We start from the raw sequence: 17,923 nt of genomic DNA on the forward strand, positions 1-17,923 counted from the left end.
GATATTTACTTGAGAAATAATCATTAGTAATGGGGATATTATAACCAACAAATTAGAACTGCCAGAATAGTCAGAAAATTGCATTACTCTATTGTAATACAGACTGAAAGACAACATTTAACTATATCACAATAATACAATGACCAAAGTCCCATACGATATCTACTGTAGTCTCATAGCACAATATTTATATTATAACGATTATCGCCCAGCCCTACTTGTTCGTAGTCTAACAATGAACACCTTCCAGAATACTATTGAACAGCCACGGTGTACCATCTGAAAGCACATTATCATTAAGATCTAATTAGAGCATGGATATTTGGTTCAACCTTTTCAATGTTCAGTTGGTATATCTGGTTATATATGGTATATCTTTAAAACAATACTAACATGCTCATTCTACTAAAACTTCTTGTGGGAGTCTCTGCCCACATGAACAGGTTAAGGGAGGGAGACGGAGTCGTTCTGGCAGTGGGGCACCAAGATGGCGAGAGTCTATTACAGTTCACAAACAAAAGGGGTTGCTGGCCAAAACCGGGAGCATTAAATAAAGATAATAATTAATGTCCGTGTTTGTTTCCTCGGTCGTGGTCCGGTCCACAGGTGTTGCAGCGACCTGCACCACGTGATCCCGACTGAAAGACAAAACAACATATAAGAAAACTCTCTGTGATGTGGGGATGGTCTGGTTTGACCAGCCACAACTGACTTGGATCTAGGTGATTGGGTTCAGAGTGGCTACATACCTGTTGTTCGTTGGTTGTTCTAACGAGCAGCAGGTAAAACCGCCATCCCCACACACACTCAGGATAGGAGCCCTGTCATGACACATGTCTATCAGCTCCTGGGCTAATTCCACCTAGCCTTCTCTTTACAATAAACTGGTGTTTACAACCCCCCATCTTCTGTGTCTCTGTGCTGGAGGTCCCTGAAACTGCCACACTTTCCCAGCCGGGGCAGACATATCAGCGCTAAAGAGGCTGATCAGGCAGACCCAGTACAACTGCGCCGCCACGGGGAGCACCATCACCTGCTGACTGTGGCTTAACCACACCCCCTTGTCTGCCACACTTATCATTTTCAAATGCTTGTGAAATCGACAAAGAGGGAAGAAGGAACCCAAACATAGATCTGTGGAAGAAAAAGTCCTGTAACAGTCACCACAAAACCTATCCTAAGGAAACAAAAATTTTCTTGGAGAGTTAATGTATTGGGTTTTTTTTGGGTGTACATTTTCCATTTCTGCTTATTAATTAAGCTGTGTATATATACATACACTATGTGCCTTTATTTTCATCTAAACCATTGCAATCTTCGTTCTCAACATTGGGCATGCAAAATAAGTCACTTGATACAGTGGTTGCCTTGATTTGCTTTGTCTGATTCAGTAACCGTTTTTCCACTGGCGTTTTCCTGCAGGAACTCTCTAATTGACGGAGTAACTTGGGGAATAGAAACCCACTAATTGTTATTTCCGGTTGTTAGGCTGCCTCTCCCCATCCCCCTCCACCCACCCTTAGACTCGACCATCCTTCATTCTTCTCCTCCACCTTACTTTGTTCTCATTCTCCAGCCTCCGCTTTCCTTTGTACCTTGTTCCTTTGAGTCTCACTTAAGCACTCCTCTCTTCTTCCTTCTCTCCTCTTCTATCCTTTAATCATCCCTTCCCCGATTCTTCTAATCACACCTTGCCACCCACCCCCAACACACACCCAACACACACCCATGGGTGCTTGAGCTACAATTGCCTTTTTTACTTTGTGCTTCTGGAATTTCCATCTTCTGGGACTTAAATGGATTCAGCAGTTCTGACCTCAGATGAGATATCTTATAGATTTTATAGACTTAGTTATTGTCACAAAGTTGATATTATACCAAAAAAGTTTTTTTGTTGTTTCTCGGTGTGGTGTGGGGATACCTGCATACCTGTTGCTCGTTGGTTGGGCTAACGAGCATCAGGTTAAAACCCCCATCCTCACACACACTCAGGATAGGAGCTCTGTCATGACATGTTCTATCTGCTCCTGGCTAATTCCACCTAGCCTCCTCTCTACAATAAACTGGTGTCTACAACCCATTCTTTTCTGTGTCTCTGTGCCGGAGGGTCTTGACCCTATGACCCACGCCCTTGGGTGGCGTGTGGTAGGCAGAACTGCCACACTCTGAACCCTGTTTGGACAGCTGAGGATCAATCTGCCTCGCAGCTCAGTGTGTCAAGGCTAATAGACATGGGAAACAAAAAGTGGGTCTGTAGTGTATTTAAAACTTCAGCCAAGTTAGGGATGCTTTGTATTAAAGGAGGAGTGATGACTGGTGATGGAGCCGATGCCATTTTTAACGTACAAATTCCTATTCCCTGTTCCTAAAATTTGCTGTCACGAAACTGCTTATGTATTGATGGAGTCCTGTGAAGAACAAGAACTGTCTGTTGTGGTTGGAGCCAAATATGAGACAGTTCTGTTGTCTGAAATTACAGTCGACGCGATAAATAGCCTTGTTGTATGAAAGCAATTATACCAGCGCAAGTTTGCATATCTTCAGCACTTCACAGCTGTACTGATCCACAGTAAAACAGCACTTGCTTAAGTGTCTGATAGCGAGTGTCTGCTAGTTGGGGTCATTGGAACATAGAATGTTATTGGCACAAAATGAATCTTTCTTGGCGAAGGGCATGCATTTGTTTTAAAAATTGGCTCTTGGAATGCCATTTTTTTTTGTGGTATTCTGAAATACCGATACCCTATTCTAGTCTCAGCATTGGTTGTACTTGGTGATTTCTGTTTTTCCTTTGTACTTTTATTTTGGGAAACCCAACCCCGGGACTGTAACAGCTATCTCTGTGTCACTGGTCAGCAGTTTATCACATGATCTGATGACTAAATGTCTGCTGGGATGGCAGGAGATGTACACTCTGTTGGCCATCTCTGCTCTTTATACTGTTGATGTCATGGATCCAGGGAGATTAATAAAGGGGAATACACACATTGTTTTTTTTAACTAAATGTTTTCAAGTTTTGAGAGTAGTATTTTAGAAATAGAGCTTGAATGCTAATGCTAATGTAATGACGGTATGCTATTTGGGTTAGTGGTGCCCAGTTTCCCAGTGAAACTTCCAGAAGAAGTCTTCCAAGAACTTCTGAAAATCATCAATGTTACCAATGTTATCATGTTATTTGCTTCACAAAAAAGTACAATATTATTTTATTGCCCACCCAGCTTTATACTGTGTGTGTGTATGTATATATATATATATATATATATATATATTTTTTTTTTTAGGTGCTGCAGCCCTTAACCAGACCACCCCATGGAAAACTTTCTGTGGGCTTTACTGCATCTGAGCAGAGTTTAATCCAGAGTATTCCAAGCATGGATTGTGTGTGTGTCAAGATGGGTGTGGTGTGGTGTGTGTGTGTGTGTGTGTGTGTGTGCGTGTGTGTGTGTGTGTGTGTGTGTGTGTGTGTGTGAACTGCTGCAGACATAAGGCCTGTGTCCGTTACCATGGCATGACATTTGTTGAAGAGCTAGCTGGCGAGTCAAATCAAATGCCCAAATGCTATTCTATTACCCTGGCAATAACTGTGAAACAGTTCCCCAACAGACATCCGTCTGATTCCGCCTGATTCCTATTTAACACAGTTTAGACTCTAACATCAGGTCGTTTCATGAAAGTGAAGAAATTGAGGGAGTTGTGAAAATGTGCTGTGCATGTAGCTGAGATACAAAACAAAGCCATTCTCACTGCAGTTATATAATATTTAAGTATTTTTGGTCAAACCTGTATCTGTGCAGTGGGTCAAAGTGACAGCAGTGAGGAGCAGGGTGGAGGTTTGAACCTCTTATGGCTGAGTGGTAATATGAGCGTCAGGGCGTATGCGGAATTAAGGAGGCCGCTTTCCTAGCAACCCAAAAGAAATGCCCTTGAATGGCTCTCTGCAATCCCCTGCCCACACACACACACGCACACACACACACACACACACACACACACACACACACACACACACACAGTTGCATAATATTTAACCCCAGGGGTGCGTAAGGCCAAAGTGTTAAAATCTCTAGCCGTTACTAAATAATTGTAGATGCTCTTCCACAGTCAAATTTGGTAATTCTACGTTGCCATGGGGGAGCGATGACACCCAAGAGGCATGTTAGCTAGGTAGCTGCTGCTGGTGGCAGCTGTGTGTGTGTGTGTGTGTGTGTGTGTGTGTGTGTGTGTGTCTGTGTGTGTGTGTGTGTGTGTGTGTGTGTGTGTGTGTGTGTGTGTGTGTGTGTGTGTGTGTGTGCGTGTGCGTGTGTGTGTACAGTTGCTGACGGACCAGGATGTTTGCTATTCAGGCACAATGGGGGGGGAAAGCACAGCGTGGCTTTGGTTCTGACAGGCGATGCATGCGCATGTGTTGGTCATTTTATTTACTTTGGTCTTATGCTTCATGTTTATGAATGAAGCTCCCTTTTGTTCTCAATTAAGTTATGGTAAAGTTTCATTTAGGAGGATTTAGATGTATATTTAATACAACACAGACAATTAATCCTATTATATAATTATAGAACCCAGAATCTAGCTTATAGAGCTTGTGCGTAATCACCGGGTGTCATGACATTTCACTGCATATATGTACGACCGTATGTGTATGTATGTGACAAATAATCTTGAATTAGCAGTATGACTGAATTAAGAAGGTATCAGAGCGCCCTTCTGATCTATTCTCCTCTATAAATACTGTAATTATAAGATAAGATAAGATAAGAAACGATAGTACTTTATTCATTTCCCGTAGTGGAAATGCAACCATTGCAGCAGCTCACTTTGGAACATGAAGTAGTAGTATATACATTTAATTCACAAATATATATATATATACATTCAAAATTAAAACAAGTCATAAACTGCCCTAGAAGCTACAATGTAGTTATGAAATGTAGAACAGAATATAAGATACGTTGTAAAATATATAAATATAATATATAATGTTATATAATACATTGTTGATAGTATTTTATTCATAATATACATCGTAAAATCAGTGCTTTTTAACAGTCAAACGTGACAGGTGCCAATTCCTACAGTACGTAAGAAAAGTTGCAGTACATTATTGATCACTCCATTTCTAAGTACCGTATGGTGAATAATCCCAACGATCGTCACCGTCTACGGTGTTTAGACCATTTAATAGTTCATGACTTTTGTTGTTTGAAATCCGTTGTTTACATGTCCACTGAATGAAATAAGTGTGTCACGGTGAATGTATGTCGGTCAGGTCAGCGCTGTGGGACAATCCAGCCGCTCTGTTCCCAGTGAGCAGCCTTCATTAGCAGATAGTGGACCATTGTCTCAGTTGGCCCTTTTGTCTCTTGCTGAAAAGACTCTGACAGGTGTCCTCAGCTGCTCTTACTGCTGCTTGTATAGTGACTGGCTGGCTGCCTGTATTTTCTGACTGATAGTCTCTCTGACACTTGTTTTACTGACGTAAAGGTGCAGTGTGTACAATTTACTGATACAATTTTCATAAGCATGTTTTAACTAGTGTATAATGACAAAAAAATAAAATAACAATAAAATAATCCCATGAAAATAAGAATCGTTGTGTTTTTGTCACCCTAGATTGAGCCCTTTATATCTACTTAGGGAGTGGGTCCCTTCCATGGAGGCTGCCATGTTGCACCACCATGTTTCTACAGTAGCCCAGAACAGACAACACTGGCGCTTCCTCTCTCTCTAACCTCCGTCGTTACTGGGTCGTCTGTCTGGTCTTTGAGTCTGCAAACGAATAATAGAATCTGTATCCTGCTAACCTTATCTTGCCTTTAGGAAAATGGCCGTGTCATGGTTAGAGTGTGAAAAAAAACAGGAGAGGAGACAGCAACGACATAAAACTGTAGAACTTGGCCAAAAAAAAAGTCTCATCACCCAGCCAGACGCGGTTCTCTTCGTTCCTACAAAAAAGCCGTTAAAAAGAATCAGTTCATTCGTGAAGGACCCAACGCTACAGTAGAAGCAGCATGGAGTATTAATGGTTGCACCGGCAGCGCCCAATGCCTGTTCTTCGGCGGCAGGGAGCAGAGACGCTCCTCTGCTTCAGAGCTCACCTTTGGGCGGTGCTGGAGTGGCTTGGAGCCCGGCGGGGAGCGTGAGGGTTCTCCGCTGTGGTCCCCACGGAGCCGCACCGGCACTCAGAACATTTCATGGTCCCCCATGTGGGAAAAAAAGTAATTAACTCCTGATTTTCATTTTCGATCCAAAATCGGATATGACATGATCTAATGATACACGGATATTCCTGTTTATTTACACGCCAACGTCTGGAATGTCAGTGTGCGTCACATCGCGCCGGTAAAGGGGCGAAAATTTGCGTGTCGACCTGGGTATCATGTTTCCATCAGAGCCGATCAGAGCTGATAAATACCCATGACTACTGCATGGTTATTTGTCCTGGGGCTGAAACCCGGGTGTAACCTTTCCCACCAATGACAAATGCCAGATGTAAGGGGGTGTCTTTTGGTGCAGTGGAATTCCATCTTAATACCCCTTGTATTAAGACGGAATTGGAATAACAATAGAATTTAATTGCTTCGGAGTATTGCTTTTGTTTTATCCAGCCCTAACAGTGTATCTCTCCATGGTCGAGTCTCAATGGGCCTCTTTTTTATGATCAATATGTGATAACTCAACATATGAAACAACACGTATCTTCATTTATGTCACACTTTAGTATTTGATAAAATGTCACTTTGTCATAACTCCCACTATACAGTACATAAGATGTATGTAATAGGTTATTATAAAATGTGGCACAACTTATAACGTCTTGTGTTCACAATGTTATTACAAAATGGGGCTGGTTATTACTTAATAAGGGTCCTATTTATTACAAAATGTGAAGTTATATCCTAATGCGTTGTTAAAAGACCCAGTATTATTTATTTCATACATTTCATTCTACATCTTTCAGGTCCTATTACTTTTAGCTGCCAAATGCAAATCACACCCTTTATTAAGGTTTATATAAAGGTTTTAAGTAACTTAACTGTGACACGTCGATTCACTTCCCTGTGCACAAGTCCCGTTTTATCATATTACACACATACATCACATCATATTTCAAAAGCGAGTGAAGAAAGTAGTGTGAATTCACCATTCTCCTGGTAGCTTTATATATTCAGTTTGCTTTTCAGCATTGAAGGATCAGTCATTGTCAGGGTACCAGCGTCACTGGAACACTGCAGAAATAGCTGCTGCTTTACAACACATTTCCACCACTCCCCTAAACTCCCTGACTCCTCGTCTAGCTCAGTTCCCCTTCCCTTGAAAGGAGCGCACTCCAGAAAACACAACTAACATATTCCATTATTTTCATAAGGCCTTTCAGGGTAGGAACGTTTCAGATTGCGTTGCCACGGCTGGGGTGGACGCGGTCTTACAGTCGGTCATTGTTTCTCTTCACAGTTGGGGGAAAGCTGCAGCAACAGTGAGATGCGTCTTGACTTTTGAAACGATCCAATGACTGGATGCTGATTTATGTGTTGCCACAGTGACGAGGAAAATGAAAGCCTATGATTACTATGATTATCCCTTGTCTGCTGTAATTTTGGTTGAACTTATTAATTCTAATTTTACAATGTCTTCACTCTCAGAAAATACAGTACAGCATCATACCTTTATGGGATACAAAAGGCAACAGTGCCCTGTAAAGGCCAAAGTTGTACCAGAGGTAAAAAAATACAAACAAGTACCCTTGTCAAGGGTACAATGAGCGTACTGTAGAGCAGTGATTCTAACCTTTTTTCATATCAAGGAACCTGACTTTAATACGCATTAGGCCACGGACCCCATTTGATAACATTTAGTCTCTGGAACTCCAATCTCATGAAGACTTTTTATTGTTAGATATGATTTAGTCCAAATTTCCATACCTGCCTATATTATGGTAAGGGAGACAATGGTGAGGTTTAGCTAATAATCAATTTGCTGGGAACTCCCCTGGAACTGCGTGGAGGACCCCATGTTGAAAACCACTGCCTTAGAAGGTACAGCCATCGTCCCCCTAATCGTACCCATATTAGTTGTGAGTATTAGCGAAATGTATTTGATTAAATTGGATGTAATGGCATTTTTGAACCTGAGATTGGAGGTACATGACACAGACAATCGAAAGAAAACATGTGTGCATGCTTACTCACAGACTAATCTCTTATTAAGGGCAGCCATCCTCACAATGTTTTCCTCTCGGTGTACCTGTCTGTAGCCTTAGTGTCTACCTGCCTGCCAGGCCATCTGTCTGCCTGTTAGTCCGACGTGCCGGCTGCTTTAGTCGGTCCATCTGCCGCACTGTTTGTATTTGCATGCGTGTGTAATCTCCAACCAGTAATTACCAGCAGTGCTGTGACTATCACCAGCTCCACGGTGGATTTAGATTACAGACACAGTGCGCCCAGCATCACTGCCATGATTTGCCACCTCTGCAAAATTTAATCAGAACCGCTCTCGCTGGTTTCTAGCGCTGTTTGTTTGTCACAGTAACAGCAGTAACGGCCCCTCAAACCGACACGAAACAAAGGTTTAGAACATATTTGGTGAGATGCGGTGAATTTGGTGATGTGTGGCGGGGGCACCAAATTTCTAATCTTCTTAACATCTTATCAATCATTATGCACGCAGGCACAATGACAGTTCACCCGACCCTTTGCCTGTCTGTCTGTCTGACTGCTTTACTGACTGCTTACTTGCTATCGCAACTCTGCCTCAGCGCCATCCTGTTTGTGTGCATTTCATCCAACCCTACATCGAGACAATGATAATCATGGGCTTAAAACACACCTCTTTGTTTTGCTTCAATATCTGGATAAATTTAGTGTTTTATGAGCTGGATCCCTCTATGATGATTCTCTTCTTTTTGCACTAAAAGGAATTAGGTCCACCTGAGAAACTATAGTTTGCGATCGGTTGCCCAAATCAGCACAGAGCTTCCTCTAGGATAGCTAATGGTCGTCATAGAGCGTTGTGAACGGACATCATATCTCCTGGTTACTGGTTACCCCAGTCAACTGGAAAGAACAGCGTGGTTCTGAAAGGTCCGTTTGTAACCGCGCGTGCGTGCGTGTGTGTGTGTGCGTGTGTGTGATCCCATTTGTAACCCAGTCACTGCAGAAGCTCAGATCTTGCTGCCCTCCCTAGTGCCAGGAGAGAAACTGAGTTTCCTGCTTCTCTCTTTCTTCCTCTCTCTCTCTTTCTCTCCCTCTCACTGTCGCTCTCCTTCTCACACTCTCGCACTCTTTGCACTGTTTACTCTCACCCTCTCTCTCAGACTCTGTGGGAGACTGGCCTTTTCCAAAAGAACTCTTTGTATATCTGTGTATGTGTGTGAGAGAGGGAGGGAGGCAGAATGATAGAGAGAGGGAGAGACAACACTAAATTGACACGGTAAGGTAAAGAGAATGACGTCAAAGAAAAACGTAAGAACCACTTGAAGAATTTTCCCCAAAGGAAAGGGAGAGAGACATTTTCAACCTTTCAGACCACGGAGGTAGCGGTGAAGGGTGTCAACAACTTCAAATGAACAAAGCAATTCACGATCACGTTGTGTGGAAATGTTTGTTGTGTTCTGATGGGAAGCGAGGAGAAAGGAAGTTTTTTTCTTTGCAGCGTCAGAATCCCTTAGAGCCGCTACATATCACTTTCTCCCATTGCATAACGGGCGGGTGACACCGGGTCAACCACGTAGGTGAGGACAGTAGATATCCGGCCGGTCCTTGTTAATGGTTAACTGTGGCCAGGTTAGAGTCCGCTCACTCTGGTATGTTCACGAACATTCCTCCCTCCCTCCCGTCCCCGCTCGCTCGCTCTCCTCTACACTCTGCAGAAAGTGCTCTGACTGACACCGATTCAAACAATATCGGACTACACAGGGGACGAGGGAATTTCCAGAATACAGATGCGCACGGCAAGTGTGCCCACATCCCCGGAAAAGGGATCTATAAACACGCCAATAACACTGTAGACTTATTGGGGAGCACTTCATCTCAGCCAGGACTGTTTTTGACGTGAGTTGGATATTATTTTATTCTTTTCGTTATTATTATCGAAGCCGGGATAGTGAGCAAGAGTCTTGCTGAAGGTGGGTGTTTATGTGAAGTCTGTGTGTCGGGCAAAGTAGAGAGTTTGTCCAGCTGAAGCCAGGTACACAGATGGCAGCAGAGGTGGCCAGTCGTTGATATCCGTGACAGTTATAAACATATATAGAGTACAAGGACTCTCTTTGCCTTGCGGTTCTCCATGTCAAAGAGAAGGCCTTTTTAAAGCCACTCTAATGTCCATGGGTGACAACTTTAGCTTCAGTCTTGGAAGAACAGTGTCCTCTCAGCTTGGGGATTTAATAACAGAATCCTGAGCTTGCCTCTTTTCCTTTTTAGTCAGGGGAACTATGAAAGGGCCTCAGAAGTCATTGTGCGGTCGATCAGTTTGATCATTTATTTACTCAACGATTTATTACCCGTATGTCAAGAGTTTTAATTCAGCTTTACACAGAGATTGAGATAAGATAAGGCCTGTTTTCTGAGTTATGAGGGTGGAAGGCTTTGTCAATGATCTTCACATTGGATGCGCTTAGTGTCATCATGCTCTTATCGCAGAAAAAGTGCAGCCAAGACACATGTTCAAGCTGCTGCTGAATACTTCCTGACAATAATACTTCCCAATCAGGCTACAGCCATGTATAAATTTAATCAATGTCTCTTTTTTTGACATTTTATACATAATGAGAATTGCTATCAATGTTTCAGTGTACCATCTGACTGCATTACACAAATATTTCACAGAACAAACTCAGTTTCATACACAAATTTAATATTTCAGTTAACTCATGCCATTTTGAAGCAAGTGAGAAAGCAAAACTCCTGCAGCGCATACCGTCCAGGGCAGACTGCATTTGTTTACCGGCACATCCTGACCACCCCAATATGGCGACCATGTCGGACAATTCCCTCAAAATTACGGGAAGAATCGCGAACCTGCGTGTGATTTCGAAGTTCAAAACCGAACACTCGTTTAGATCGATTTCCAGTTTTGAATCGGAATCGTGACATCCCTATTCACTTCACAGAAAGACCAAGCTCTCTTTACCCTTATTAAGAATACCTTATCCCCTGCCTCCCAGGAGAAGAATGAAGGCCCGGGCTCCCCCTCCACCTCAGGTCCCCGAGCCCGCCCCGCGACGCATCTTCAGAAACGCTGTGCCCGACGGGGGCGGGACGGGGTGCTCGGACGCCAAGGAGAACCTTCTGAGACCCTCCGCGGACGTGCAGCTCACCCTGCCGCAGGGACAGCGGACTAACATCACCGTGGATGGCAGGTGAGCAGAGAGAAAGAGAGAGATGTTAAATACATATAATACATACTGTATATATTCACATGATATTTTATATCCCACATATAGTATCTCAAACCCATTTTCATTTATTGTGCAATCGACAAACTGCTTTTTGGGGTGTTATTTTGGGGCCCATTCCTGCGGTCACCCTGCCAGGGTTGACCTGGTGAGTGGGCGCCTGAGAGACGAATCTGTGTCTGTATTTTCTTTTCTTTTTTGCGCCCTTAATGAGCTTCTCTCCTCTGGAGCAGAAAATCAGGGAACCAGAACAACAAGGGTGCCACTGTCAGCGCCAGCGCAATCTAGGTTAGCTGGCACTCTAACCTTGGCAAGGGGGACTTCATCACCCCCAAAGTAGACTATTTTATGCTCTTTAGCATAAACACTGGGCAAAAGGGATGAGGAATTGCACCAGTGTGTGCCAAGTAACGCATGTCACGGTCATCAAAAGCGTACCGACCTTTGCTTATTTCTGTTAGGCTAAATAGTCGTGTGGAAGAAGAAAGTCGTATTAGGCTCTCAGTGGTGCCGGGAGCAACTCAGATGCTATCAGCACCAGACTTTGATGCATCACACTTTGACAATTTATTTTTTTATATATAAAAATTACAGCTCAACCAGGTTTAACTGCACACAAAGCGCAAGTAAAGAAAACTTCAAGCCCCCAACCAGAAAAGTGTTGGAGATCCTGTGATCTCAGTGATACCCCCTCCTGTGAATCTCTGGGGAAGGGATTCTAGGGGAGACAGTCCTGGCTCTGTCCGCTACATATGTTATATTATATTTTATAAACCAAGATATATAAAAAATAAAATAAAATAACCTTGCCACTGAAAAATTAATTTATTTGTAAACATGATCTAAATAAATTTTATGCACCTATGTGCACTAGGCTTGGGCTGACTGATGATTAATCAACGATTATTTTTCTTATCCGCTTGGAAAAATCCAAGCATTGAAACGGTGTAAGTGCAGTTTACCGTGTTCTGAAATGGATCCCTTGGGGGCAGAGGCGCTCTCTCCCTCCCGTCCTCTCTGCTCTGCTCAGAGCTGTTTTGGATTTATTATAATATTATTGTAATATTATTTGTATAAATTTTCGAAGTGTTAATGTACTGCATGTAAAAAAGATGACTGTGATGTTTTCCCTGTCGTAGTTGTGACTTTATGTGTTCGTATTCTTATGAAGTGTGTTGTCTGAATCAACTACAAATGTGGAATGTAACACCTGGACAAGTGGACAATACTGCTGTGACAGTGTGAATATTTTTCTTTCCCTGGTGAAAAGCAACGTTTAACCACGGCTTGGGCCGATATTCGATGATATAGAATATCATGATATTTGCCACCATGCGAGATTTTCACGGTAACAAACTATCCCCCCCACCCCGTTCTATCTGCAAATCTAATTTATTGTGATATATTGTGTATAACGTTACTGCAAGCAACAATTGTGACAATATACATGCATTAAAATGCGTGTTTATAGTGACAATAGTCAATAGTGCGGCAATATCTGTAGCAAAACAAGCTAAGCAAGTGAAAGTGTAAAGTAAAATAAAATATACAAATTTAAGAAATATTTACAAAAACAAGAACATTTTTGAAGAAATTAGGAGTAGATAGAATTTGAAAATATGGAGGTAAGTGAACAGCAAAGTAAATTGAAGAGAAAGTGCAATGTAAACACTGTACATAGAAAATGAGGGAATCGGAAAACTGTATAACCAAAGCTGTTTTCACACACGCACTGCAACCCTGAAATTATCTGGACATTACCCGGAGCAGCTGTACTGTATGTGTGAACGCAAATGTCCGAATCAGTTGGATCGGACATTAAACGGATTTTACCCAGCAAGCACTGTAGTAAAAAGTCTGCGTAATGTCCTGCGTAAAATCATTGCCTTTTTCTTTTTCCCATCATCCTTCTTCTGAGGAGTCATCATGAAGGGTGAAAATAAACAAAATACACAGCACCAACACAGTAAATATGAAAACAATATCGATAAGCCACGAACTACGTGCACACATGATGTAGGTCGCCCGCTGACTGACTGCTGGCTGACTGCTGACTGACTGCTGAATGACTGCTGACTGACTGCTGACTGACTGCTAACTGACTGCTGACTGACTGCTGACTGGCCGCCGATGCGCCAACTGCAAATTTCCATGGTCGTATTTTGGAGCAGTCGGTTGCAAGTCGATACAAATTTTTGCGACTTATCGCTACTTGTATCTTGGATTAGTCGTAAAGTAGATGCAGTCGTAAGTCGAGGTACCACTGTATGTACATATATATATATATATATATATATATATATATACCTCGTATGTACATATATATATATATTTCTATATATATGTACATACAGTGGTACCTCGGACTGCTTGGTGGTACCTCGGTACCTCGGACTGCTTTAAAGGGGATATTTTATGAGGGCTTATCTATCTTTCTGTGGTTTGATGTGGCATCTTTCTTTGCTTTGTTTCTCCTAGTCCTTTATTGCTGCTTTTGTCACATATATATATATTATATATATATATATATATATATATATATATATATATATATATATATATATATATATATATATATACGTATATATATGAAGGACCTGCATGGGCATTATATGGACTTGGTCCATGTTTCAGTGATCGTCAGCAGTGCCCTTTGTGACGCTCTCTCTCTCTCTCTCTCCCTCTCTCTTTCTCTCTCTGCCCCTCTCACTGTCATATGATCTGGCCGTTCCCAGGAAGCATTGCAGGCTGTCCATGGGTTTCTTTATCTTATGATTGACAGATAGCACTAAAGGTCTACAGCACTGTCTGCTGCCCATCAGTATTGCTCTCACTTCACACTCACACACAAACACACAAGTATACAGAAAGCAGAACTAGTGGACCCAAGTCATTTGTTGTATGAATGGATTCGGCATGTGAATTATACAATGACAATTGGGGGGGGTCAACTTTTTTTCTCTGGTGGGGGCTGAGACTGAGAACGTGTGCCCATGATGGACAGTTACGCACGGAGCTTGTTTTGTTTCATTTAATAAGAAAACAGAGGAAAATAAATAAATCTACAATAAAGACAAAGTTTTAATTGCTTTGTTTGGAGAAAAAAGATCACTCTGATCGCTCAGCGAAATGGTATGGCCCTCTTTAAGGATGTCTGAAATCATATTACAGGATTCTTCCAGGCATGATTATGGGAAATATGTTGTAATGTTTGCCATTACAGGTAAGAAGGATATATAAATGTTTCGATCCCCCCGACCTGTTCTTTTTACCTCTTTTTGGGGGTCCAAGTCTTAATTAGGGGGGTCAGAACCCCCCCAATCCCTCCCGTAATTGGAACCATGAGATAATGGACATCGGATCCCTCCTTACTTCATTGTGTTGTGACTACTAGGTGTTAGGCTACTTACTCATGTTTTCCCCCTAAATCCTCTTTGCTCTCCTATAATATACTGTACTGTCTTTCCTCGGTGTGCTGATGGACTGCTTTAAAGGGGATATTTTATGAGGGCTTATCTATCTTTCTGTGGTTTGATGTGGCATCTTTCTTTGCTTTGTTTCTCCTAGTCCTTTATTGCTGCTTTTGTCACAGTGAACAAAAACAGACATCCCAGCAAAACTTTGATATGTTAGGAAACCTAACAAAGAATGCCAGACAATCTAGCGTTTGGCATCGTACCATAAACATATGTAAATCAAGCAGCCAGCCTACTTGGCTTTCTGCTTTTCACCTCATTTTCCCCCGAATGGAAAATAATGCGGGCAATTACAATTTTAACGTCACGCATTAGCAGCGTTAAGCAGATTCTCACCAACACTACTGGCAATTGTCAGTGACGGAGAGCGAAAATAAACATAACGGAAGTTTTAAGGTGCATGGAGGTTTTATACTGTACAGATTTCTGACTCCTAGATATACGTATGTAGGAGATAAATAGTTACTCAGTTGCAGGACAAAGAGGCAGAAAAAAGACACGATTGGATGAGATCAGATTACTCACTTTTTGCTGGGTACCGTTTTAACTTAATCTGCTGCTTACATTCTGTGGCAGTTACCATGGGAGTTCCATAGAAAAGCTAACAAGTCCATCAAACTAGTGGAGGCAGCCTTTTAACCCAGTGCCTGTACCAATTAGCAGCCTCCGCCCCATTCTCTGTCTCCAGTAAGGCGCTGATGGACCTGCTGGTGGAGCTGTGCAGTCGCCACCACCTGAACCCGGCCATGCACACCCTGGAGCTGCTTTCCCCCGAGGGCCACCAGCTGGGCTTCAAGCCCAATGCGCCGCTGGGCTCCCTGGATGTGGAGCGTGTCATCATCAGGGAGAAGGTCTGGGAGGACAAAGTGCTGCGCAGGCCGGCGCCCAAAGTGCCAGAGGTGAGTCTGGGAGCTGTTCATTTTTATTTTTATTTTGCTCTTTTTGTTCATGTGCATGTTCTCGGTAAGAATTTAATATTGTTATGTGTGAGTATGTCTGTGTTTGTTTGTGTGTGGACGTCTAGCAATTGCTTTATTTTATTTTATTTATTTATTTTTTAACTTTTCGAGCTCTCGACGTAAAGAAACGTGGCAGCTTTAAATGGTGACACGTTAGTCTTTGGGGATTTGATGCAAACGCGGAGTAGTGTGGTGTGGATTCCCAAAGCCTATGTCCGTCTAAGTTTGCTGTTACAGTTTGTTTGCTGTTACAGTCGTTTGTCTGTTGGAACATGCTTTGAGCATTCATAGGAAAGTCTTGCTGCTCATGGTGCTTAATACCTCAAATTGCTCTGCACGTTCCCTGCTTGCATCCACCATAACTTTTGCCTGCAACACCATTTTACTCCTATGTAATACCCCCCTATGTGTTTCACTGCTGTCGGCTGGCAGAAAGCACGGCCAGAGAAACCACTAAGGGCCCATACAAAGGTAGGAGCTGCTTGACGCCAGCCTTTTCCATTGTGTGTGTGTGTGTGTGTGTGTGTGTGTGTGTGTGTGTGTGTGTGTGTGTGTGTGCGCGCTCGCGCGTGTGTGTGTGTGAACTGCTGTAGAAATAAGGCCTGTGTCCGTTACCATGGCATGACATTTGTTAATGAGCTAGCTGGCACAGAGTCGAGTCAAATGCCCAAATGCTATTCTATTACCCTCACAATAACTGTGAAACAGTTGTCCCTCCTTTCTGGCATCTTTTGCTAATTTGTCTCTCTCCCTCTCTTTTTATTATTTTCTTTCACTCGGTCTGTGCTTTATCCCTTGCAATATTTGTCTTTACCCTTTATTACTGATTCCTCTATCATTCTATTTCTCTCTCTCTCTCTCTCTCTTTCTCTTTTGGCTCTCCTCTCGCCTCCTACAGTGTGAATATTTAATGAGCGCCTTACCTTTAGTTACCATGCATTATTTCTGTGCTCCTCTCAGGGCTCACTGGCTCCTCTCTCTTTCTCTCTCTCCCTCTCTCTCTCTCTCTCTCTCTCTCTCTCTCTCTCTCTCTCGCTCTCTCTTCCTTTGACCATTGCCTGGCCCCAGGCCCTAGGCTGACAGTGTTTCAGGAGCTGCTATCATTGCATTCTCAATTAAAGATATGATTCAGATAATATCCAGACACTTGTGTATGAATCAGAGATATGCAGACGCCTTCTCGAGGTTAATAACGTCCGCCCAAATTTTTGTTATGAAAATGAAATCGAATGGCACCTTCATGAACTGTGTTGAGTGGCTTAAATGTGGCTTAAAGGAGGAAGATGCTTTATCCCAGCAGAGAAAATATATTTTTTAATTTTAGTATTTGGGCAAGATGTTAAGTATGAAGTCAATCCAGCCAAAATATTTACAAGATGGTACAAATACAATTTTATTACAATTAGGGCCATTGATAGGAATGGGTATGTAGGTAGTTATATGTGTATGTGTTTATCTACTGTATTACGGTATTCATGTATGGATGAAAGATAGATAGATGGATGGCTGGATGACCGGCATTAGGTTTTGTAGAAATCAGATTCCGAAAGGAAAGTTTCACTACGGGTCTCTCCTCTATTTGTCAAAAGAAATATCTATGTATACATCAATAAATCTATACATAAAGCAAAGACAGGCTAATCCGCTAAGCATACAAACCGTCTGGTAGACTTGACATCAGGAAGCTTGTCCTGCTTCACAATACACCACGTTCTAAGTAGATTCACCCCGGAGAGCCTCCCACTGTAAGAGCTGTGTGTGATTCCAACAGGCTCTTGACCTTTGAGTGTTGCGCTTGTTTTCATAGAGGTGAACTTGAAGCGGAACACACTGTGTGCTTTGTCTGACCCGGGCCACTCAGCGATAAAAGGCCGCCACAGACTGGAGGCTCTCGCTGTTCTCTCGAACAAGATACAAGTCATTTTGTCCCTCAACCTTACAGACACTCTCACACACACGCAAACGCATGCAAATGTCCCTTGCTCCATCTCTGGTATACCCCATGGCCTTTTGCTTGTATTTGTCTGTCTGCAGTAGGATGATCTCACTATGAGATCACTATGATCTTACTATGATACTCACTGAAAGTTATGAATGA

The 17,923-nt window shown here is 42.5% G+C and overlaps 1 protein-coding gene across 1 annotated transcript in view; it reads left to right on the forward strand.

Annotated features, from left to right (window-relative positions):
- Positions 1-17,923, forward strand: part of cobl (cordon-bleu WH2 repeat protein) — a gene marked incomplete at its 3' end in the record, with an annotated part of 79,770 nt that overhangs the window by 5,676 nt on the left and 56,171 nt on the right. Inside the window, exons 2-3 of the mRNA XM_080004873.1 lie at positions 11,160-11,354; positions 15,555-15,765. Coding sequence (XP_079860999.1) covers positions 11,160-11,354; positions 15,555-15,765 — 406 coding nt within the window. The remainder of the gene's footprint in view (positions 1-11,159; positions 11,355-15,554; positions 15,766-17,923) is intronic.

The sequence above is a fragment of the Zeus faber genome, assembly GCF_960531495.2.
Source record: "Zeus faber genome assembly, chromosome: 8".
Taxonomy (NCBI): Eukaryota; Metazoa; Chordata; class Actinopteri; order Zeiformes; family Zeidae; genus Zeus; species Zeus faber.